At 37.4% G+C, this 26,159-nt stretch overlaps 2 protein-coding genes across 2 annotated transcripts; both read left to right on the plus strand.

Annotated features, from left to right (window-relative positions):
* Positions 1-20,712: 20,712 nt before the first annotated feature.
* LOC107790985 (uncharacterized) lies at positions 20,713-21,333 on the plus strand. The gene has a single exon (XM_016612964.2). The coding sequence runs from the start codon at positions 20,713-20,715 to the stop codon at positions 21,331-21,333; it is 621 nt and encodes a 206-aa protein (XP_016468450.1).
* A 3,218-nt stretch (positions 21,334-24,551) lies between these two features.
* On the plus strand, positions 24,552-25,484 carry LOC107821669 (uncharacterized). Its single transcript, XM_016648102.2, has one exon. The coding sequence runs from the start codon at positions 24,755-24,757 to the stop codon at positions 25,313-25,315; it is 561 nt and encodes a 186-aa protein (XP_016503588.1). The 5' UTR covers positions 24,552-24,754; the 3' UTR covers positions 25,316-25,484.
* Positions 25,485-26,159: the final 675 nt, after the last annotated feature.

A 26,159-nucleotide genomic window follows, 5' to 3' on the forward strand; every position in this document is an offset into this window, starting at 1 on the left:
TATGAGTGATGTTCTGCCCGAGAGGTTGTTTATGATTTTATCATTAAATTGCATCGCATTGGCATGCACACATGACATACAGGCATAGAGATGTATTTTTCCTCATGCTGTACAACATCACATCATTCATGATTTCTCACACATTTTTTTACAGATGGGCATAGTGATGCATTTGTTTTACACGGGTTATCCGGAAGGAAAATAAAATATATTATTTATTATTGAGAATATTTTTGGAGAAATTTATTATTTTCAAACTATTTATATTATTGGAAACTTCGGCAAACGATTTAGGTTTTCACTGATGTATTTGAAAAGAAGAACTATTATTTTTGAAATCATGATTTGGCTAAGAATTTTATCTCTGAGTTACTTCTCGTATTATTTGCTTTATGTTATTATGGACTGTTGTGGACTATTGGTTATGGACCCGACCTTGGTGGAAGCTCGTCACTACTTTCAACATACAGCTAGGTTTGTTACTTACTCAGTACATGGGGTCGGTTGTACTGATACTACACTTATGCACATTGCGTGCAGATGTTGGTTGTTGTTGTTGTTGTGCTCGATGGTTGCGGGACTTGAAGATGTACCTGCGTTCCTGCTGTAGCTGCCCCTTGTTCAGGGTAGCCTTAGATTTTATAAAAGCTCTGTTTATGTACTATTCAGACAAAATATGTTTTTATTTCATTTTCGCTTTGTATACTCTATTCTTAGAAGCTCATGATTTGTACTACCAGTTCTTGGGTAATGTATAAGGTTAAGATAATTATTTACTTAAATTTTTTTAATAATTGTTTTTGGAATTGGATAGTTGAAAGTTTGCTTACCTAGCGGGTTGGGTTAGGTGTCATCACGACTAGTTGGATTTTGGATCGTAACAGCAAGCCAACGTTAGAATATAATTAGCCATTTTAACAAAATTTTAAATTAATTAATAACAAGGAAACAAATGCGGAAGTAAAGTCTGAAATAAAGTGAATAATCCATAATAATAGTGATATCTCAATACCATCCCATAACTGGAGTCACAAGTGCACGAGCTTCTAAAATAATACAGATAAAGGTCTGAATAAAATTCAAGCTATTTGAAATATAATACACAGCAGAGATAATATAGAAGGGGACTTCAGAACTGCGAACGCTGTACAGTTATACCTCAAGTCTCCACTGGTACCTCAAGTCCGATTGACCTAAAATTTTGCACACAAGTCATAAATAACATAACGGAGCTACAAAAATTTTCAGAACTGGATTCTGACCCCGATATCAATAAAAGTTAATTTATGGTCAAACTTTGAAATCTTTAAGCCTTTAAGCTTCTAGTTTTCGCCAACTGGCGATAATTCAAGCTAGAGACCTCCAAATTAAAATTCGGGTATACGCCCAAGTCCCAAATCACGATACTGACCTACTGAAACTGTCAAAACACTGATCCGAGTCCGTTTGCTCAAAATATTGACCAAAGTCGACTCAGTTGAGTTTTAAGGCTCTATTTCACATTTTAATCATTTTTTTCATATGAAAACATTCCAAAAAATTATACGGACTATGCACCCAAGTCGAGGAATGATAAATAGTGATTTTCAAGGTCTTAGAACATAGAATTAATTATTACATTTAAAGATGATCTTTTGGGTCATCACATTCTCCACCTCTAAAACAAAGCGTTCGTCCTCGAACAGAATTAGAAAAGTACCTGAGCTGGTAAAAAGGTGTGGATATTTACTCCGCATGTCCGACTCGGACTTCTAGGTAGATGCCTCTACCAGCTGACCCCTCCATTGCACCTGAACTGAAGGATAACTCTTAGACCCCAATTGTCGGACCTGCCGGGTTAGAATAGCTACCGACTGGACTGAGCTGAAATCTAACACATGGGATGGATCACCATGATATTTTCGGAGCATAGACACATGGAACACCGGATGAACCGTTGATAAACTAGGTGGTATTGCAACCCTGTAGTCTACTTCACCCTACCCTTTCAAGATATTCGAAGGGTCCTATATACCTAGGGATCAACTTGACCTTCTTCCCGAACCTCATTACACCTTTCATAGGTAAAACCCGAAGCAATACTCTTTTTCCAACCATGAATAAAATATTTCAAACTTCACGGCCGGCATAACTCTTTTGCCTGGACTGAGCTATGCGAAGTCAATCCTGAATAACCTTAACCTTATCCAAGGCATACTATACCAAATCGGTACCCAACAACCGACCTTCTCCAGGTTCAAACCAGCCAATTGGAGATCGGCGTCGCCTTCCGTATAATACCTCATATGGAGCCATCTGAATGCTTGACTGGTAGCTTTTATTATAAGCAGACTATACAAGTGGCAAGAACTGATCCCAAGAACCTCCAAAGTCTATAACACAAGCGTGAAGCGTATCTTCCAATATCTGAATGGTGCGCTCTAACTATCCGTCTGTCTGTGGATGAAATGTTGTGTTCAACTCAACCTGTGTGTCAAACTCACACTGTACAACACTCTAGAAGTGTGAGGTAAATTGCGTACCTCGATCTGAAATAATAAACACGGGCACACCGTGAAGGCGGACAACCTCACGAATGTAAATTTCAGCTAACCGCTCTGAAGAATCAATAACTGCCATTGGATGAAATGTGCTGACTTGGTCAACCTGTCTACAATGACCCAAACTGCGTCAAATTTTCTCTGAGTCCGTGGGAGTCCAACAACAAAATCCATAGTGATACGCTCCCACTTCCACTCAGGAATCTCTAACTTTTGAAGCAAACCACCAGGTCTCTGATGCTCGTACTTAACTTGCTGACAATTCAGACACTGAGCACATATGCAACTATATCCTTCTTAATTCTCCTCCACAAATAATGTTGCCGCAAATCTTGATACATTTAGGTTGTACCTGGATGAATAGAATACTTGGAACTATGGGCCTCTTCCAGAATTAATTCACGAAGCCCATCCACATTAGGCACATAAATACGACCCTGCATTCACAGAACTCCATCTTCCCCTACAGCAACCTATTTGACATCACCATGCTGCACTGTATCCTTAAGGACAAGTAAATGAGGATCATCATATTGTCGCTCTCTGATGCTCTCATATAAAGAAGACTGAGCAACTGTGCAAGCCGGAACCCGACTAGGTTCTGAAATATCTAACCTCACGAACTGATTAGCCAAAGTCTGGACATCTACAGCTAATGGTCTCTCACCAACCAGAATATAAGCAAGGTTGCCCATACTCACAGCCTTTCTACTCAAGGCATCGGTCACCACATTAGCCTTTCCGGGGTGATACAAAATGGTGATATCATAGTCTTTCAACAAATCCAACCATCTTCTCTACCTCAAATTAAGATCTTTTTGTTTGAACAGATACTGAAGGCTACGATGATCAGTGAATACCTCACACGAGACACCGTAGAGGTAATGCCTCCAAATCTTCAGCGCATGAATAATGGTTGCCAATTCTAAGTCATAAACAGGATAATTCTTCTCATAAACTTTCAATTGTCGTGACGCGTATGCAATCACCCTTCCATCTTGCATTAATACTGCACCAAGCCCAATGTGAGATACATCACAATATACCATATAAGATCCTGAACTTGTGGATAATACCAATACTGGCGCCGTAGTCAGAACATTCTTGAGCTTCTGAAAGCTCAACTCACACTCGTTTGACCATCTGAATATGACACCTTTCTGAGTTAGTCTGGTCAATGGGCTTGCTATAGATGAAAATCCCTCCACGAACCGACGATAATAACCTACCAAACCCAGGAAACTCTGAATCTCTGTAACTGAAGTAGGTCTAGGCCAATTCTGAACAGCCTCAATCTTCTTAGGATCCACTTTTATACCATCTGCCGATACAACATGCCCCAAAAGGACAACTGAGTCTAACCAAAATTCACATTTTGAAAATTTGGCGTATAACTGATTATTTTTCAAAGTCTGAAGCACACTTCGAAGATGCTGCCCATGCTCCTCTCGACTGCTGGAGTAAATCAAGATATCATCAATGAACACAACCACAAAGGAATGCAAATAAGGCTTGAACACATGATTCATAAAATCCATAAATGCTGCTGGGACATTTGTCAACCTGAATGACATCATTATGAATTCGTAATGCCCATACTGAGTCTGAAAAGCTGTCTTAGGGACATCAGATGCCCTAATCTTCAACTGATGGTAACCAGACCTCAAGTCGATCTTTGAAACCACCTTGGCACCTTGAAGCTGATCGAATAAGTCATCAATTCTTGGTAGTGGATACTTGTTCTTGATAGTAGCCTTGTTCAACTGTCGATAATCTATACACATTCGCATTGAACCATCCTTATTCCTTACAAATAACACTGGTGCACCCCAGGGAGAGACACTAGGTCTAATAAATCCCTGATCAAGCAGGTCTTGTAACTGCTCCTTCAATTCTATCAACTCCAGCTGGGCCATACGGTATGGTGGGATAGAAATGGGCTGAGTTCCCGGAGCTAAATCAATACACAAGTCAATATCTCTGTCGGGTGGCATTCCCAAAAAATCTGCAGGAAATACTTTTGGAAATTCACGAACAACTGGTACTAAGTCCATAGAAGGAACATCCGTACTGGGATCGCGAATATAAGCCAAATATGCTAGACACCCTTTCTCGACCATATGTCGAGCCTTCATATAAGAAATAACCTGCTAGCAGAATAACCAGGAGTTCCTTTCCACTCTAACCGAGGTAACCCCGTCATGGCTAGGGTCACCGTCTTGGCATGACAATCCAGTATAGCATGATAAGGTGACAGCCAATCCATACCCAAGATGACATCAAAATCTACCATATCAATAAGTAGAAAATCCACACTAGTCTCAAGACTACCAATAGTAACCACACACGAATGATAGACATGGTCTAGTACAACAGAGTCTCCCACCGGTGTAGATACACACACAGAAGCACTCATAGAATCACGAGGCACAACCAAATACGAAGCAAAATAGGAGGACACATAGGAATAAGTAGATTATGGATCAAATAGAACTGAAGCATCTCTATGGAAAACTGGAATAATACATATGATCACGACATCATATGACTCGGCCTCAAGCCTATATGGAAAAGCATAAAATCGGGAATGGGCCCCACCACCCTGAACTGCGTCTCTGGGACGGCCTCTAACTAGATGGCCTCCACCTCTAGCGGCCTGACCTCTACCTCTAGCTGTCTGACCCCTGCCTCTAGCTAGCTGAGCAAGAAGTGAAGCAACTAGTTCCAATATGATGGCACGAAAATCCTGCCAAGATCTGTTACTCGAGAACCTACGGTAATACCTCCTGATGTGACCAATGTTCCCACACTCATAACACCCATCCTAATGTCGTGGTTGCTGAAGCTGAAGCTGCCCCAAACGGACCGGATAACCGTTGTAGTGACTCTGGAGTGGTGGTGTATTGATAGGAGCTGAATGTGCACTAAATGCTAGTTGCCTAGAGTAAGGCATAATAGGATCGTGACTCCCTGAAGCATAAGGAGATGCCTGAAGTGCTGAATGAAGCGGTCTGGGAGGATGACCCCTACAAAAATTACCCTTGCCTCTAGACGAGGCACCAATGAAACCTCCTAACTGACGAGACCTCTTATCAGACCTCTGGGCTCCTCCTCACGATATTAGCAGCTTCCTGAAAGGAAATCTCACTTCCGACCTCCTTGGCCATCTGAAGCCTAATAGGGTGAGTGAGTCCCTCAATAAACCTCCTTCTCTCTCTCTCTCTCTCTCTCTCTCTCTCTCTCTCTCTCTCTCTCTCTCTCTCTCTCTCTCTCTCAGTAGGTAGTAAGAGGAGAGCATGATGGGCTAAATCCATAAAACGGGACTCATACTGAGTAACAATCATACTGCCCTGCTGTAGATGCTCAAATTACCTGCGGTAATCCTCTCTCAATGTGATAGGGAGGAATTTCTCTAGAAATAGTCATGAAAGCTGCTCCCAAGTCAATGCAGGCGATTCAACTGGTCTGGTCAATGTATAATCTCTCCACCACCTCTTGGCGGAACCTGTCATCTGAAATACGGAAAAATTGACCTCATTGGTCTCGACTATACCCATGTTCTGCAGCACCTCATGGCAGCGGTCAAGATAATCCTGTAGGTCCTCAGAAGGTGTACCACTTAAGTGAACTGGACAAATCTTAGTAAAGTTATCCAGTCTCAATAAGGCCTTAGAAGACATGGCGGGCCTATCACCGGCCTATGCCGCAACAACTGGCTGAACTACCCCAACTAATGGGAATGCTGGAGCATGATTCTGGGGAGCCATATACCCCGGAGCGGGAGTAGTGGGAGTTTGTGCTCCTCTCCCAGCCTGTGAGACGTCTGGTGCCGCTAAAAATGTACCATTCTGAGCCACGCCTTTCATAAGACTCGCCAAACGGACTAGAGCATCCTGAAGCACTGGAGTAGCTATGAATCCTTCCGGGACCTGAACTGGTCCAACTGGTACATTCTGAACTGGAACCTCCTCCCGAAGATCCACCTGAGGTTCTACAACAGGTGCTACTACTCGAGCTCTAGACTGAGCTTTACCTCTGCCTCGGCCTCTAGCACGACCTCTACCCCTGGCCAAAGTTGCCACCGGGGGCTCTGGTCCCTGCCCGTCAGTAGATGTATTACGTGTCCTCGCCATCTGCGAGAGAATAAGAATAGAATAGTTCAATCATCAATGATAGAATAAAATCGCACGACAGGATAAAAAAGATGTGATATTGTTCCTAAACTTCATAGGCTCTGAAAGATAGGTACAGACGTCTCTGTACCGATCCTTCAGACTCTACTAAATTTGCTCATGACTCGTGAGACCTATGTAACCTAGTGCTCTGATACCAACTGTCACGACCCGAAATTCCCACCTTCGGGACCGTGATGGCGCCTAACATTTTACTTGTTAGGCAAGCCAATGTTAGAATATAATTAGCCATTTTAACCAAATTTTAAATTATTTAATAACAAGAAAATAAATGCGAAAGTAAAGTCTGAATTAAAGTGAATAATCCATAATAATCTGGATATCTCAATATCATCCTAGAACTGGAGTCACAAGTGCACCAACTTCTAGAATAACACAGATAAAGGTCTCAATAAAATTAAAGTTTTTTGAAATATAATACACATAAGAGATAATATAGAAGGGGACTTCAGAACTGCGAACGCTGTACAGTTATACCTCAAGTCTCCACTGGTAGCTGTATTCGAGTAAATCTACAGTACGCCGCTGGGACCAACTCCGAAATCTGCACAACAAGTGCAGAGTGTAGTATCAGTACAACCGACCCCATGTACTGGTAAGTGTCGAGCCTAACCTCGACGAAGTAGTGACGAGGCTAAGGCAGGTCACATACATTAACCTGTACGCAATAATAATAATAACAACAATAATAGAAATAAAATAGGTGTCTCTTTTCAACAGTTAAAGCCCACTCGACAGTCATAACCAATTATTATTTCAATCAGTTTCCGTTGCGGCGTGCAACCCGATTCCACAATATATTAATTTCAATCAATTATGTTACGGCATACAACCCGCTCCCCCAATATAAACTTTAAATAAATCTGTTACGGTGTGCAATCCGATCCCCCATATAAACTCTAAATAAATCTTTTGCGGCGTGCAACCCGATCCCCCATATAAACTTTAAATAAATCTGTTGCGGCATGCAACCCGATCCCCCATATAAACTTTAAATAAATTTGTTGCGGCGTGCAACCCGATCCCCCATATAAACTTATACAACTCTTAAATGTATTAGAAATACTCCAATAAATACCACGTTCAATGAGAAACTATTAAGCATCAAAACATACAATAATTATTATTTAATTATAAAACAAACAATGTCAAGTAGCAATTAATTGAGGAAATCAGGAAAAAAATAGGTAGTTTAATATTTATTATGAAAAACGTCAAATAGAATTTAGGACACATAAATCAATTAAGCATGTAACAATTATTGCAGGAATTCAAGAATTAATATTTGACAAGGAATATAAGTGAAATAATTATTATAACGATTAATTCGTGTCTTAATTAATTTAATATATTTAAATAATTAAGCAAACAATTAATTTGACAAAGTATAGGCACACGTCACCTTGCCTATACATCGTTACATATGAAATTCACATAGCAAATAATTCAAGGGCTTTATTCCCTCAATTCAAGGTTAACCACGACACTTACTTCGCTTTGCAACCAAATTCAAGAATCAAATAAACATTTGCCTCGCGAATTCGTATCCTAAATCCTCAAATCTAGTCATAAATAATTCAATATACTCAATATAAATCGTAGGAATTAATTTCGTATGAATTTACTAATTTTGTGGATTAAAAATCTGAAATTCATCTCAAAAGTCAATAGTGGGACCCACGTCTCGAATCCTGGAAAAACTCACGAAATCCGAACACCCGTTCCGATACAAGTTCAACAATACAAAAATTATCGAATTCTGACACCGGATTGACCTTCAAATCTTAATTTTACATTTTTGGAAGAGTTTATAAAAATTTGATTTTTCTTCCATAAATTCACGGATTCATGATGTAAATGAGTATGGAATCATGAAATATAATCAATATAGGATAAGGAATACTTACCCCAATGTTTTCCCGTAAAAATCGCCCAAAACTCTCCTCTCCCCAACCTCCAATTAGTCAAAAAAATGGAAAATGGGACGAAGTCCCCTGCTTTATAACTTACAGTTCTATCCAGGCTGCCCGCGGCCCTCGATCCTCAGCCTTCGATCCTTGACCTTATCCTGGGCCTCGATCTTGGGCCTTTGATCCTGGGCCTCGATCCTAAGCCTCGGCCTTCGACCCTCGGCCTCGATCCTCGGCCTTCGACTCTTGGCCTCGGTTTTCGGCCTTCGATCCTAGGCCTCGGTCTTCGGCCTTCAATTTCTGCCCCCGGATTTCCAGCAAAAACTATTGCAGTAACTATTGCAGCTGCTATTTAAGTCCAACTTTTTATCCGTTAACCATCCAAAACTCACCCCAGGCCCTCGGGACCACAACCAAATACACAACAAGTCCTAAAACATCATACGAACTTATTTGAAACCTCAAATCACATCAAACAACGCTAAAATCACAAATCACACCCCAATTCAAGCCTAATGAAACTTAAGAATTTTCAACTTCTACTTTCGATGTCGAAACCTATCAAATCAAGTCTGATTGACCTCAAATTTTGTACACAAGTCATAAATGACATAACGGAGCAATAAAAATTTTCAGAACTGGATTCTGACCCTAATATCAATAAAAGTCAATTTGTGGTTGAACTTTAAAATCTTTAAGCCTTTAGGCTTCTAGTTTTCGCCAACTAGCGATAATTGAAGCTAGAGACCTCCAAATTAAATTTCGAACATATGTCTAAGGCCCAAATCACGATACGGACCTACTGGAACTATCAAAAATACTAATCTGAGTCCGTTTGCTCAAAATATTGACCAAAGTCAACTTAGTTGGGTCATCACAATCCGCCATTAAAGAGGAAATTTGGAGTTTTTTGCTGAAAACCTAACAATGGTGAAGATTTTTTAAAAAAAAGTAAAGAGAAAAAGACGAAGCTTGAACCGACCAACAATCCAAAAACTTTAATACTTACCACGAATTTTTGGAGCAAAAATGTAAGAGAGAGAGAGAGCGAGAGAGAGAGAGAGAGAGAGAGAGAGAGAGAGAGAGAGAGAGAGAGAATCGTATTGTGAGATAATCGTACTTCAAAATCGCGAATACAATCTTGCTGTGAGAGAGAGATCGTGGAGAGAGAAAGAAGAAATATTTTGCTGTGATTTTGGGAGAGAATAACTGAAAGAATGAGAGAGAAAAATGGTACATAGTTTAATGCCTTAATGGTAGTGTATACCATAAATACCTATTTTGCTATAAAAGATAGCTATAGAAAATAATATTTTAAAAGAGTTTTGATTTATAGTAAATATGGTATAAACCTTTGCTACAAGAGGTAAAATTTTCAAACGTGTATATTTTTGAAGAATTAACCCAAATAGCCGGCCACATAATCTCTTAAACTAAAATTAACCGATAGATATATAATATGTATAATTCATGTATAATACTCCCTCCGTTCCAGTTCATGTGAACTTATTTCCTTTTTGGTCCACTCCAAAAAGAATGACCCATTTCTAAATTTGAAAATAATTTAGCTTAGACTTCCAATTCTACCCTTAATGAGATGCTTTTATAACCACACAAATACTTTAGTCCATTTTTGACTTGTTTAGGACCACAAATTTCGAAAGTCTTCAATTTTTCTTAAACTCTATGCCCAGTCAAACAAGTTCACATAAATTGAAACGGAGAGAGCATGTGCATAACTGTATATAATCAATGTATAATATTTGTATACCGACTGGAAAAAGTAAATAGTTAAATTGGTCGACTATTTGTGTAATAATCCCTATTTGTTTAGGGAATCTTACATAAATGTCCCAAATAAGTTCTAACTTACCAACCTCTAGCCATTAATTATAGACATACCAAAATTAAGCACATATAAAAATTAAAATCCCAAATAAATATGGTTCTTTCTCTCCAAGAATCATACGCAAAGATCTCCTTCCATATTTTTAAGCGTGATCAACAAGAAACATTGGATGCAAGATGGAATGAAAATCTTATGGATGATGTCACGACCCAATTTTATCATAGGCCGTGATGGCGCCTAACACCGTTGTTAGGAAAGCCAACACTGATAGATCTGGTGATTTCCATTTTTAATATGTTTGCAAAGTGAATAACTTTCCTCATTTATAAAAGTTTTAGAAATTTACTACTGTTAAGTAATTAAACAAAAACAACTGAGCGCAAATCTAAGTCACAACAACAAAACCAAAATCATAAGTCTACTAGTGTGTGCCAAGACCTGGTGTCACAAGTGTATGGGCTGCTAGTAGAATATACAAAAGAATACTAGTCTACTGTCTCAAGGAAATAGACAGAAATATAAATCCAAAAGAGAGACTCTGGCTACTGCTGAACGGCTCGAAAGGGCAGCTCATCGTGTAGTCTCGAGCTAGAAGTCAAACGTGTGCGCCGGACTGGTAACCAGATGCACCTGCCTCAGAAGTGTAGCGTGAGTACGTAAACAACGTGTACCTAGTAAGTATCTAGTCTAACCTCGAAGAAGTAGTGACGAGGGGTCGACTTCGACACTTACTAAGGGCCAAAATATAATAATGAGAAGTTCTAATAAAGCAGGTAATGTACAATAATAATAGAGATCAAAACTGGAAGTAAGTAAGCAAATCCTTCTTTCAAGTAAGAATCAAACCATTTCTTTCATCTATTCCTATTACCTTTCAAGTCCGTGAAGCATTATTAAATATAAAAAGGGATTTCGGTATCACTACGCACGAGTTATGCCGAGGATGTATGACCTGATACAAATATACATAATAATATATTGTGCACTGCCGAGGGTCGAACGGCCCGAACCATATAATATATCAATAAATCCTGCCGAGGCGAACGACCCGCTCACATGAGAGTAGTGGAAGTTTACCCCGCTCGCGGAATATATTTGGGAAGCGGTTGAACATATAATTTCTCAATTTATCGTATTATTCCTCAATTCCTTTAAAAAAATAAGAAATTCAACTTGGAGCTTTAAAAATTGAGACCTTCAACTTTCACTTTAATCCAACAACTAGTAAGCATAAACAAGAAACGGTATCAACAAATCATGGTGTAAGCCTAGATCTACCCGGACAAAAGCATGAATAGTAGCTACGCACGACTCTCGTCACATCGTGCGTGCGTAGCCCCCATAATTAAAAGTACATATTGATTTATGTTCACATATGGGGTTAATTCCCTCATACAAGGTTAGAAAAGAGACTTGCCTCGTCTCAAAGTCTACTTCTAGGTTCAAGAATGCGCTCACACCCTCAAATCAGTGTCGAATCAATCCAAACTAATCAAATAATATACAAACTAATCAATACGTGCTCAAGAGTTCGTATTCCAACTATTAAAGAGGTTACCCAATCCTAAATGCAAGATTCTAAAAATTCACCCCGGGCCCACGTGCCCGGATTCCGAAAATTTTTAAAGAAAGTTGTTACCCATAACCTTAGAAACATAAATATATGATTTTCACTAAGTTCAATAATCATTTTCGTGGTAAAATCCATTTTTTTAAACCCTAGGTTTTTCATCTAAACCCAAGATTTCTACCAATTTTTATGTTAAAATCTACCCATAATATATGTATTAAACTCACATTAAGTAGAAATTACTTACCTCACAAAACTAGGTCAAAATCCCCTCCTTCAAAGCTCTCAAATCGCCCAAGAGTGGATGAAAATGTGATAAAAATGTCCTAAATCCAGTATTAAATAAACCCTCACTGCCCAACGACTTTTGCACCTGCGGTGCTTTGGGCCGCATCTGCGGTCCCGCACTTGCGGCAAATGCCTCGCAGGTGCGCCTTTCCCTCACCTAGCTGGGCTCCGTATCTGCGGACAAGGAGGGTTGCTTCAGCGAGCCTAGCCGCGCCTGCGCTCACGCAGGTGCGCCCAATCTTCCGCATCTGCAGATTCTGGGCTGCCCTTCATTTCTCGCTTCTGCGGCTCCTGGCTCACAACTGCGAGCCCGCACCTGTGGCTGGCCAAGCGTAGGTGCGATTATGACAGATCTGGGAGCTTCAGTTGTTACTCCAAGCTTCCGATTTGGCCCGAGCCTTATCCGATTGACACTCGGGGCCCCCGGGTCCCTGCCCGAACATACCAACAAGTTTAGAATTATATAGCGGACTCGCTCGAACTCTCGGAACGCCCGAAACAATATTAAAACTAAGAATCGCACCCCAAAACCAATTGAATCAAACTTATGAACTTCAAGTTCTTCTATTCACTCAAAATGTGCCGAAACATACTTAGACTACTCGGATTGACACCAAATTTTGCGTGCAAGTCTTAAATAATATTACATAACTATTCCCGGTCCCGGAATTCTGTTTGGATCTCAATAACACCAAAACCCGCTCCAAACCAAATTTAAAGAACCTCAAAATTTTCAAGAACCAACTTTTGATATTAGGCACCGAAACGCTCCCGGGTCATCCAAAATCCGAACCGAGCATACGCCCAAGTCTGAAATCATCATACGAACGTATTGAAACCGTCAAATCCCAATTCCGAGGTCGTTTACTCAAAACATTGACCGAAGTCAAACTTAGCCTTTTAAGGCCAACTTAAGGGACTAATTATTCTGATTTCAACCTGAACCCATCCAAATCTCAAACTAACCACCCCCGCAAGTCATAAAACAGTAAAAGCACATTCGAGGAGTCTTATTTAAGGGAACGGGGTTCTAGAAAGCAAAATGACCGATCGGGTCGTTACATTCTCCACCTCTTAAACAAACGTTCGTCCTCGTACGGTTCTAGAATCATACTTGGAGTGTTGAACAAGCGAGGATATCTGCTCCTCATGTCTTCCTCGGACTCCCAAGTCACCTCCTCGACTGGTTGGCCCCTCCACTGGACCCTCGCTGTGGAAATCATCTTGGATCTCAACTGGCGATCGTGCCTATCAACAATGACAACCGGCTCTTCTTCATAACCCAGACACTTATCTAACTGAATTGAGCTGAAGTCTAACACATGTGACAAGTCGGGATGATACTTCAGGAGCATAGACACGTGGAAAATCGGATAAACTCCCGATAGACTAGGAGGCAAAGCAAGCTCATAAGCAATCTCCCCAACTCGCCTAAATACCTCAAATGGGCCTATAAACCTTGGGATCAACTTGCCTTTCTTCCCAAACCTCATGATCCTCTTCATCGGCGAGACTTTCAAGAGAACTTTCTCGCCACCATGAATGATAAGTCACGCGCCTTCCGATCCGCGTAACTCTTCTGTCGGGATTGTGCTGTGCGGAGTCGCTCCTGAATCAGCTTTACCCTTTCCAAGGAATCTTTCACCAAATCAGTACCATACAACCTAGCATTGCCGGGCTCAAACCATCCAACGGGAGAACGACATTGCCGACCATATAAAGCCTCGAACGGAGCCATCTCGATGTTGGACTGGTAACTGTTGTTGTAAGCAATCTCGGCCAAGGGTAAGAACTGATCCCACTGTCCTCCAAGTCAATCACACATGCTCTGAGCATGGCCTCCGATATCTGAACTGTCCGCTCCGACTGCCCATCGGTATGTGGATGAAATGTTGTGCTGAGCTCCACACGGGTCCCCAATTCACTTAGTACTACTCTCCAGAAATGTGAAGTAAACTAAGGACCTCTGTCTTAAATGATGGAAACAAGCACACCATGCAGCCAAACTATCTCCTGGATATAAATCTGGGCCAATATCTCTGAAGTATATGTAGTCATTATAGGAATGAAGTGTGCCGACTTGATCAATCTGTCTACAATGATCCAAACTGCATCAAACTTCCGCAAAGTCTGTGGCAACCCAACTATGAAGTCCATAGTGATGCGCTCCCACTTTCACTCAGGTATGGTCATTTGTTAGAGTAGGCCTCCTAGCCTCTGGTGCTCATACTTTACCTTCTGGCAATTTAGGCATCTAGACACATACTCAACTATATCCCTCTTCATCCGCCGCCACCAATAATGCTGCTTCAGGTCGCGGTACATCTTTGTAGTACCTGGGTGAATGGAATATCGAGAAATGTATGCTTCTTCTAGGATCCTTTCCCTCAAACCATCGACATTAGGAACACATAGGTGACCCTGAAGTCGCAGAACACCATCCTCGCCAATAGAAACCTCTTTGGCACTACCCTGTAGTACCATCTCTATGAAAACCAACAGGTGCGGATCATCAAACTGTCGAGCCTTGATCTGCTCCAACAGTGAAGACTGGGCAATGACGCAAATAAGAATTCGGATGGGCTCAGAAATATCCAACCTCACAAGTCTGTTAGCCAAGTATTGAACATCCAAGGCTAGTGGACTCTCCTCTGCTGAAATGAATGCCAAGCTACCCATACTCTATGTTTTCCTACTCAAGGCATCTGCAACTATATTCGCCTTTCCCGGATGATAAAGAATGAAGATGTCATAATCCTTCAGTAACTCAAGCCATCTACACTGCCTCAAATTGAGATGCATTTGCTTGACCAAATGCTGCAAATTGTGATGATCGATGTAAACCTCACGGGACACCCCATAAAAATAATGCCTCCAGATCTTAAGAGCATGAACAATCGCGGCCAACTCCAAATCGTTCACAGGATAATTCTTATCATGGGGCTTCAGCTGACGTGAAGCATATGCAATAACTCGTCTCTCCTTCATCAATACACAACCCAAGCCAATGCGTGAAGTATCGCAATACACAGTATACATCCCCAAACCGGAAGCCAACACAAGGACTAGTGTTGTGGTCAAAGCTGTCTTGAGCCCAATCTTCCACATCTGTGGATTCTGGGCTGCCCTCCATTTCTCACTTTTGTGGCTCGTGGATTGCACCTGCGAGCCCGCACCTGCGGCTGGCCAAGCGCAGGTGCGATTATGACAGATCTGGGAGCTTTAGCTATGCTCCAAGCTCCCGACTTGGTCTGAGCCTCGTCCGATTGACACTCGGGGCTCCCGGGGGCCCGCCCGAACATAACAACAAGTTTAGAATCATATAGCGGACTCGCTCGAACTCTCGGAGCGCCCGTAAAAATATTAAAACTAAGAATTGCACCCCAAAACCAATTGAATCAAACTTATGAACTTCAAGTTCTTCTATTCACTCAAAATGCGCCAAAACGTACTTAGACTACTCAGATTGACACCAAATTTTGCATGCAAGTCTTAAATGATATTACAGAACTATTCCGAGTCTCGTAATTATGTTTGGACCTTGATAACACCAAAATCCACTGCAAACCAAATTTAAAGAACTTCAAAATTCTTCAAGAACGAACTTTTGATATTAGGCGCCGAAGCGCTCCCAGGTTATCCAAAACCCAAAACGAGCATATGCCAAAGTCCGAAATCATCATACGAACCTATTGGAATCATCAAATCTCGATTCCGAGGTCGTTTACTCAAAACGTTGATCGAAGTCAAACTTTGTCTTTTAAGGCCAACTTAAAGGACCAATTGTTCTGATTTCAACCCGAACCCTTCCAAATCTCAAACTAACCACCCCCGCAAGTCATAAAATAGTAAAAGCACATTCTAGGAGTTTTATTTAGGGGAACAAGGTTCTAGAAAGTAAAACGACCAGTCGGGTCGTTACAGATGAGGTAGGAAATAAGGTGACGAAATACAAAAATATATATATACAAGACTCCAAAAATCTAAGAAAAAATTAATCTTTTTCAATGGGTATGGTTAAAATTCATTGAAAACATATAGATGAGTCAATATACAAATTTTGAGGAAGATTGGAAGTGATTTGGATTGATTTTGGTATCAAAATTCGTAGTTAAAATCGAGTTTAAAAAAATCTTTTGCGACACATGCATCAAACACGTATCACGCATATATCACACACACAGGTATACATGAATATACATGTGATACACATTTGATACAAATATGATACATATGTGATTCATAAATTATACACAGTGTAATACACATATTTTTTTTATGTTTCATCTTCGAGTTGTATTTTCAAGTGGTCATAGCTGGTAGTTTTCCTTATTTTTAGCCCCTTCCAAAATAATAGCCGACAATATATATATATATATATATATATATATATATATATATATATATATATATATATATATATATATTATGTATATATATATATATTATATAAGTTTTATATACTTTTTAGCTAGGGAATACAACTATTTTTTATCCACCTGCCAACTTTTTATTTTGCCCAATACTTTGTAGTTAAGATTTCGCTCACCATCATTCGGTGCAATTGTAGGTCATGGACACTGGACACACCAAGTTGTTGATGATAGTCTAGAGTCTAGACCACTATACAAAGTTGAAATATTTTTTGGTCGAAAATATAAATGCAGCAATAAACTGATGCAAAAACCACTTTTTTAACTCTGAAATTAAATTAATAAAAACTGAGAATAATAAAGAGTCCGAAATTAAGTAAAAACCACTTGTCTGCCAATTGGCTAAGGATGAAATAACTAATTATCTTTCTTATATTTTTGGGTAGAAGTAGGAAATAGGATTAAACTTAATAGTTATTCTAACATATATATTAGTGGTACGAGTACCACCAGGGTTCATTGTTCTGGCAGCTATCGTACATACACTATTGGAAAGATTTCTAACAAAATAGTTCTATTTTAAAAAACTGTAGTTTTATTTGAATATGAAAACTTGTATTTGTTACAAAAAAACATCAGGATCAATGGGACAGAAAAACCTTCGCGCTATAGACTTAATAGCCAGAGAAAAATAATAAATCCTCGCTTTCATTATCATCCATAAGTAAATACTAACAGAAACTTCTGGCCTGTCATTAATCAATTCGGACAAAACTACCTGCAATAATGGGGAATAAATATAATGCCCTCAAATTCAAACACTATCTTCTCCACCTTAACCTAACGCCTAGAATAAAATACTTTTCCGTCTCATATTATGTGTGTCGTATTTTTCTTTTATATATCCCTTAAGAAATATTAATTAGGAAAGGAATTTGACTATTTTACTCTTATTTTATTTTTAACTTTTAAAATGACAAATAATTTGAGATAACTATTTTTAATAACCACGACCGTTAATATGAGCCAAAGGGAGAGTATAAGACTATATATAATTTCCTTGTCCAAATATTGGGTCCAACAACTAAATCCTTAATCATTCCAACACATCATAGCCTACTAACTTTAAGAGATTTCTTACGCAAAAAAAAAAAAAAAATGAATAAACCAAATCACAGTAAACGAAATGAACCAATGGTATGATTATTGGCCAATAAATTGAACGAAAATCATAGAAAATCTAAATTCAAAATACTAAACGAAACCAAAAAAAAATTATAGGATTTATTTTCCATTCCCAATTTCGATCACTACAGTAAGTAAAAGCAACGGAATATAGGCCAATAGCAATTCCGGCACGATGTGAGAATCAGGTTTTACATAACGGTAAAACTGGGACGGAAACATTTTCATGTGATCAATGAGTCACGGCAGTGAAAAAGTATAAATAAAAGAAAAACATGTTGCCGTACTTAATATTTCGTATCAAAACCAGTTATTTAGTCTTGATGATTGCAAATTAAAATAAGATTATTTGTCAATTAATCATTGTGAGAAGATATAAATTTATTAATCAAACACATATTATCTATTTAATAATTTGATATAAATATATCGAGTATGAATTAAAAGAATTGTCAAGGGAAAGGTTGTTTACCTTGCACTTCCAAATATTTCTATTTTTTTCGGTTAACCATTTAATTATTCAAATTCACATTTCCAAAATTATAATCTAAGATCTTAATTAGGGGTGGAGAACTCTAATCTTTACACTCCACTTCCGCAGTATTTCCACTTCCATATATATATATATATATATATATATATATATATATATATATATATATATATATATATATATATATATATATATATATATATATATATATATACACACACACACACACCATCGTAACCGTCTTATTTGTTCTGAATTTTTTTGGTTGTTATTAGAGGTGCAAAAATCATAAAGAAAAACAGTTATCCACCCATATTATCCATTAAAAATGGGTTGGATAATGAACTTTTTAACAACAGGTCGAATATGGATAAAAATCATATTATCCACTTAGAAAATGGATAACCAGATGGATAATTAATGGGTTAACTTTTATATTTGTAAAGACTCAAATTGGGAATTTCTCAAGTTTGGGATACTAGGAATTCTTCCAAAAGTGATCATATTCAAGAAGCCACGGATAATACGGATATTCATATTATCCGCCGGATAGCTCATTTTTTATCCGTATTAAATATGGGTCGGGTCGGATAATTTACCCCATTTTTAAAATTACATATTTTCGACACGTTCATATCCAACCCGACCCACCCGTTTGCCACCCCTAATTGTTATAGTGAAATGTTGTTATAGAAAATGTGGGTTAATTTCACTAATGGTCGTCCAACTTATCATTTATTTCACAAAAATTACTTATTTATTTTTCATCACTTAAAAGTCACTCAACCTTACCTTTGTAACTTAAAGTCATTCTAGTTCAAAGCCTATAAAATATCCTATAAAAATATGATATAGCATTAAATTTAACTAAAAAATCTAATTATAGTGTCACATAAGCTTAAATGGACCATACCCAATTTAGACTCATTTCATCCACAATTTGATTTGACCCATAACCCAAACGGGTTTTAATATTTTGAACATTAGACATGGCATGGACCTATACAATATCCAATAAAAAATATGACACAACATTATATTTAATTAAAAAATCTAACAATAATGCCACATAAACTTAAATAGACCATATCTAAGTTAGACCAATTTCTTCCCGATTTGACCTGTAACCAAAATGGGTTATTAATATTTGAACAATTAACTGGACTAGCACTTTGATTTTGTGATTAATTTGTAGAAAAAGAAGTCTAAGAAATTTAAGAAAAATTAGGTCTTTTGAATTTATCTTTAAGTTTTGGTTGTACATTTACGGTCAATGACACAATACGTTCTCTTTCTTTTGTCCAAACTATCGCTATAGGTTGTCTACGATTGTGGTGTGTATTGACAACTTCTACCATGCAATTTCATTGTGGGTGTTTCTTACTGAGCAATATTTTTGTCTGTTAGTATTGCTTAATAAGCAATATTTTGACTTTAATGGAATAGTAATTTGTGAAAATAGGTTCTTATTAGCTTGTTGTTCTTGTCTGTTAGTGGTACATTTATATATTATGTGAGATTGATATGGTAATATTTTAACTTCATAAAAAATTATAAAATGATATGAAGGATGCAAAAACTGGTTATGTGCTAGTTCTGTTCATATTTTTAATGAAATTATAGGTGGTGGCATTAAGGTTATTACGTAACAAATAAAATAAGATATTTTTAGCACAAAATAATTGTTCTCTTCTTTTTCTTCTAATGTTCAAAATATTAAAACCCATTTAGGTTATGGGTCAAATCAAATTGTGGATGAAATGGGTCTAAATTGGGTATGGTCCATCTAAGCTTACGTGGCACTATAATTATATTTTTTAATTAAATTTAATGTCATGTCATATTTTTATAGGATATTTTATAGGATTTGAACTCGAATGATTTTTAAGTTACAAAGGCAAAGTTGAGTGACTTTTAAGTGATGAAAAATAGATAAGTGACTTTTGTGAAATAAATGATAAGTTGGATGACCAGTAAAATTAATCTTAGAAAATGTATATTATAACGTAGCATGAAAATTGATTCTATAAATAATTTGAATTTTATAGTGAATGAATGTTATATTGGGAGACGTGGAATATATAATATGGTACCATGTAATTGGAATTTGGATCTGCCTTGGCATCTTCGCTCACGATTCCTAGCATCTAATCTCATATGCTTCTCTGATTTCCTTCTTCCTCTTGTATCCGACGGCTCACATTTGTCACCCCACTCCCATATATTCCCTACATTAAAGTACTCCACTTACCTAAGAGAAAAGGAAAAGGAAAACTGATCAGGAAAAGTTTCAAAGAAAATTGATCAAGACATGAATGCATTGGAATCTCCGCTTGAAGCTCTTGCTTTCAGTTACTTGAGCTTCGGTTTCATTACTATCGTCAACAATGTCTGGACATGGGTCGCGGTTCTCACGGCCGCCATTAGCTTCTGGAGAATCAAAACATGTTCGACGTTACCTGCACCGGAGCCACGTGCAGACTTTTCCGGCCATGCCCCATCTCCACCCCCGCCGACGCCAACTTTGGTAACGTCGTCTATGTCTTCACCGTCATCACAGGTAGAAAGGGAGTCAACTGATCAGCAGGCAACAATATCAACAGCTACTACTATTATGTTTCATGTTGTTGCTTTGACCAAAGAAGAAGGAAAAAAAAGGAAACTAACGGTGTATTTTAAGCAAGATATTGCCGGTGGAGAATATGACGGTAACGGTAATGAGGAAGGAGAAGACGGCGGCGTAGAGTTGAGTAAGGAGCTGTTTGAGAATTGGGAGAGTGCGGTGAAAATGAGGAAAGGAGAAATGGAGTGGTACTCTTACCAGGACATGAGGGTTATTGACGGCAGCGTCGTTAGGTTGTGGGACGGTTGTAGACGGCGGAGGAATGCAGAAACCACTGCTTTCTCGGTTGGTGTAGTTAGTACGTCGTAGTTTAGGAGTCGTACGTAGCTAGTAGGTTGCTGTTATAATTAGTAGAGAATGTAATAACGGTTTTCACCACTATGGAATTTTAGCAAGAAAAATTGTACATATTCTAGCTATTAGTGTTTAGTGGCGGAGCTACTATATACTATAAATAACACCACCCTTTGATTAGTTAATGAATTTATTTTTTTATATTTAAAATCCTAGCTTTGTTAGCGTTTGTAATACCTAAATCTTTACAACGGAAATGCTGCATTTTTTGTCTTTGTTCTCTAAGCTTATAACGCACAGATTGTAAAAACAACAGCAAAGACAGGGCCCTACATCGTACGTAGCTTGTTGAATCCATATTTGCAACTTCATTTTCATGCTTTGAAACTTATACTACTCGTTTGACTGCTTACACTTTGTTACAGGAAGAAATTACGTAGTCTGCTTGCATTTCCTAATATTTTTTTTGGCTAAAGATAACATGGAAATATATCAAAATTACAATACATATCTAAATGCATGTTTTGTGTTCTTATAAGTTGTTGTCAAAGTATATATATTAAGAATAGTTACGGGTAAAATTAAAACAGTCCGAATTCAATGTACTAACTGGAGTACATATAAAGTTAAAAGCTGCACGGTCCAGTCTTGTCTGCCACAAGATTTAAAGAGAAAACAACCCCATTTGCGTTACGTAATTAAATATTTAATATTCTCCGGGAACGGACTTATAGTTTGGCCAAGCTTCTCGCCACGTCAAAGGATTTTTTATTTTTTCAAAAAAAAAGTTTTTTTTTCTCGATTTGAAGTGTTTGATCAAGTCTTTTTTTTGAAAAAAAAATGTTTTTGGCTGGAAGTAGAAGTAGAAAAAAGTAGATTCTCTCTAGAAGCAGAAGCAGAAATAGTTTTGACTTTTCTTCCTATCAAAAATATTTTTTACAAAATATTATATATACCAAAATAACCTTACTTAGTTTAAACTATTAAGTAATATAAAATGACTTTTGGGATGAATTTTCATATTTATTGGATGATTTTTTTATATATTTAAATTATCTTGAAAGAATAAAGTACTTTTTAATTTTATTTTTATATTTTACTTAAATAAAATAAAATATTTAATTATTATCTTTAATAATAAATATTTATAATTATTTGTTTATTTATATATTATTTACTTATATAATATTAACTATTAAGCAAATCTCTTAATATCCTTATTTGTAATTTGACATATAAAAATACTTTTTGAAAAGATTAATCAAACAAAAATTATTGTTCAAAATTATTTTTCAAAATTGTTTAGCATTGGTAAAGATGGTAACAACGACCCCATGTAAGATAAATGGTTAAACAAATGGAGTAGTGGAATTGAATCCAAGAGTAAATATGCGAATATCCAACTAAAGAAGCCAAATTAGAAATTCAAACATTTCTTATTATTAACTCACGCAACGACTGCCGTTTGATGTGATCTTTCCTTTTGTTCTCCTTTTTATTTTGTCTTTTTAAATTTTCTCTTACATAAATAAGAGCAGCAACTATTTTTAGGCTGTGTTTGGTATGAAAGAAAATATTTTTCGAAAAATATTTTTTAATTTTTTCATGTTTGATTGATTTAAATATTTTGAAAAATATTTTTCTTATTTACTCATTTTCCTCCAATTGGAGAAAATATTTTCCATATTAAGAGAATAGAAAACCTTTTCCAAAACTCCTTCTCAACCTTTCTACTCTATTTCCCACTCTCACCAACCCACCCCACACTCACCCACCTAACCCCACCTTATGCCTACCCACCCCCACCTCCTCTCTCCAAAAAAGATTTTTTTTTTTTTTTCAAATTTCAGTCTTTTTTAATCACCACCCACCCTACTACCCCCACCACCACTCCACTCCGCAAAAAAAAATATATATAATTTTAAATTTTTATTTTTTTGTTTTTTCTGCACCACCCACCCCCACCCCTGCACAAAATTTTTTTTACTTTTTTTTGTAATTTTAAAATTTCTATTTATTTTCTTTTTTCTGTACCACCCACCCCCTTCCCCACTCCACACCCACCCACTAACCCTCCCCGCACAAAAAAAAAATACTTTTTTTTTTATAATTTTAAAATTTCTGTTTTTTCTTTTTTATGCACCACCCACCCCCTCCCCCCATAGGATTTTTAAAAAAAATTATTTTTCGTAATTTCAAATTTCGTTTTTTTTTAGTTATGAAATTTGTGGGTTCGAAGGTTGTTGGTTCGAAAGTGTATGACTTCATGTTTATTGTATCTAAATTATTTATGAATACTCTTGAGAAGTTATTTTTCTTAATTTGCATACCAAACATCGGAAAATGAATAAGATTACTACTTGTTTTCCAAAAAAATATTTTATTGAAAAATATTTTTCACCAAAAACTATACCAAACTCACCCTTAATTTCATTCCAATTCAATCCTGAGAAATGGCGCCGTCATATGCGATCTTGTGATTACACTCTCAGACGCTATGAGTGATAGTGAACGAGTGTGTATTCATATCCTCAAATTGAACAAGTGACTCTAGTTGTAGTTGGCACAATTTGGTCTCCCCATCGATGTGTCCTGCCTCACGTGCACTCACAAATAACCGGCCATATTGATTATTTACTTTTTCTAGTCATATACATAATTTATACATTAATTATACATATATAATATATATATATAATTATATATATATAATACATAAATTATGCATATATTATACCTTCGCCGACTATTTTTAGTTTAAGCAGTTGGGTGAACGGTTATTTTGGTTAATTCTTCCAAATACATTGTGGTGGGGTGTCAAATGGGCAGATTGGGCAAAGTTACTTGGAATGAGATGAGTTGGGTCAACTAAATTTGGGTCATAGCCCAATCCGCCCAACTTTTATCAAACTTTAATTAATGTATGTTGTTTTCTTATGAATGGTTTAATTATCAAATAAGACTTTTTTTTCTTCTTTTTGTTACTATTATATACTATAACATATCAAACAAAAAAAATATATTTTAAAGATATTTTAGCAAAGTTATTCATTATTAAGTTTCGAATAAAAATCAGTTCAACTTTAGATGGCATGAGATGAATTGGGTCAAGGATGAGTTCAACAAATGAACGGGTCAATATCCGACCTAACGCGCGCGAATTGGACGGGGGAGATGGGTTAGGCTCAAATTGCCACTCATTCGTTCATATAGTAACAGCCATAGGAATTTGGATCTTACCTTAGCATCTTCGCTCACGATTCCCAGCATCTAATCTAAAGATGCTTTTCACTGTTCCCTTAATTATTTCACGGCTAGCTCACGTTCATCACCCCAACTTCCATATATATATATATTCCCTTCTTTACGCTCGACTTTCTGCATTAACATAGAGAGAAAAAGAAAACTCTAGATATATAGACTCTTTGTAAAAGACATGAATACAATATTGGAATATCCGCTCGAAGCTCTTGCTTTTAATTACTTGAGCTTCGGTTTCTTTACTGTCGTCAACAATGTTTGGGCATGGGTCGCCGTTATTACGGCTGCCGTTAGCTTTTGGAAGATCAAAACTTCTTCAACTTTGCCCTCACCGGAGCCACGTGGCGACTTTTCCGGTGCCCCATCTCCATCTCCACCGCAAACGACGTCGGTACCATCATCTTCAACAGTTACTACTGAGATGTACACTGGTGTTGTTATGAACAAAGAAGAAGGAACAAAAGGGAAACTCACGGTTTATTTTAAGCAAGATGACGGCGAAGAATGTGACGTCGATGGAGACGACGGTGATCAGAAAGGAGAAGACGGCGCCGTTGAAATGTGGTTTGAGAATTGGGAAAATTTATTGAAAATGAGAAATGGGGAAATGGGGTGGTATAGATACCAGGACATGAAGGTAATTGACGGCAACGTAGTTCGGTTGTGGGACGGTTGTAGACGGCGGAGGAAGGCGGAAACCACCGCTTTCTCGGTTGGCGTAGTTAGTACTTGGTAGATTTATAGAATCAATCAATGGTAGTAAGAGTAGTAGCTAGGATTTTATTAAATATGGAATCCATGGACGCAGAAGTCGAGCTAGTGTATTTTGTGTTAAGAAATTCATTAAATATGTACAAATATTAAATTTGGAACTCAATTATAAGTCGAGCTACAGGTTAATAGTGTATTTTGTGTTAAGAAATTCATTAAATATGTACAAATATTAAATTTAGAACTCAATTATAAGCACTTAAAGTCGTAATTCTATGATTCGGAACTCATAAGGTTGAAATACTAACTCCGCTTGTGCATCTAGCTAAGCCTCGATGACCAAAGTTAATTACTCCCTCCGTTTCAATTTATGTGAACCTATTTTCTTTTTAGTCCGTGCCAAAAAGAATGACCTCTTTCCCTATTTGGAAACAATTTACTTTTATGCAATAATTTATAGCCACACAAAATATATGTGCCTCATTTTACACCACAAGTTCAAAAGTTTTCTCTCTTTTCTTAAACTCTGTGCCCAGTCAAATGGGTTCACATAAATTGAAACGGAGGTAGTATTTGTTATCTGTGTTGTACAGAATAATTGGTATCCAAAGGTACCTTTTATTTGTATGGATGGCTCGAGGCCGAGGTTAGTAAAGCATTTGTTTTAGACCTCTAAAATTTTGAGGCCCCAAAAAATTTTAATGGTGGAATACATAATATTTTCACTTAAACAATATTGAAATTTGTAGAAAAAGGTATAAAATATGTGTAAAAAAAAAAGAAGAAACAAAAAATCTCTACTATTTGGCATTAGAAATATTATAGAACTTTGAATTAAACTACTCAAATCTTCATATTAGTAAATAAAA

The sequence above is a fragment of the Nicotiana tabacum genome, chromosome 2, assembly GCF_000715075.1.
Source record: "Nicotiana tabacum cultivar K326 chromosome 2, ASM71507v2, whole genome shotgun sequence".
In the NCBI taxonomy this organism is placed as follows: domain Eukaryota; kingdom Viridiplantae; phylum Streptophyta; class Magnoliopsida; order Solanales; family Solanaceae; genus Nicotiana; species Nicotiana tabacum.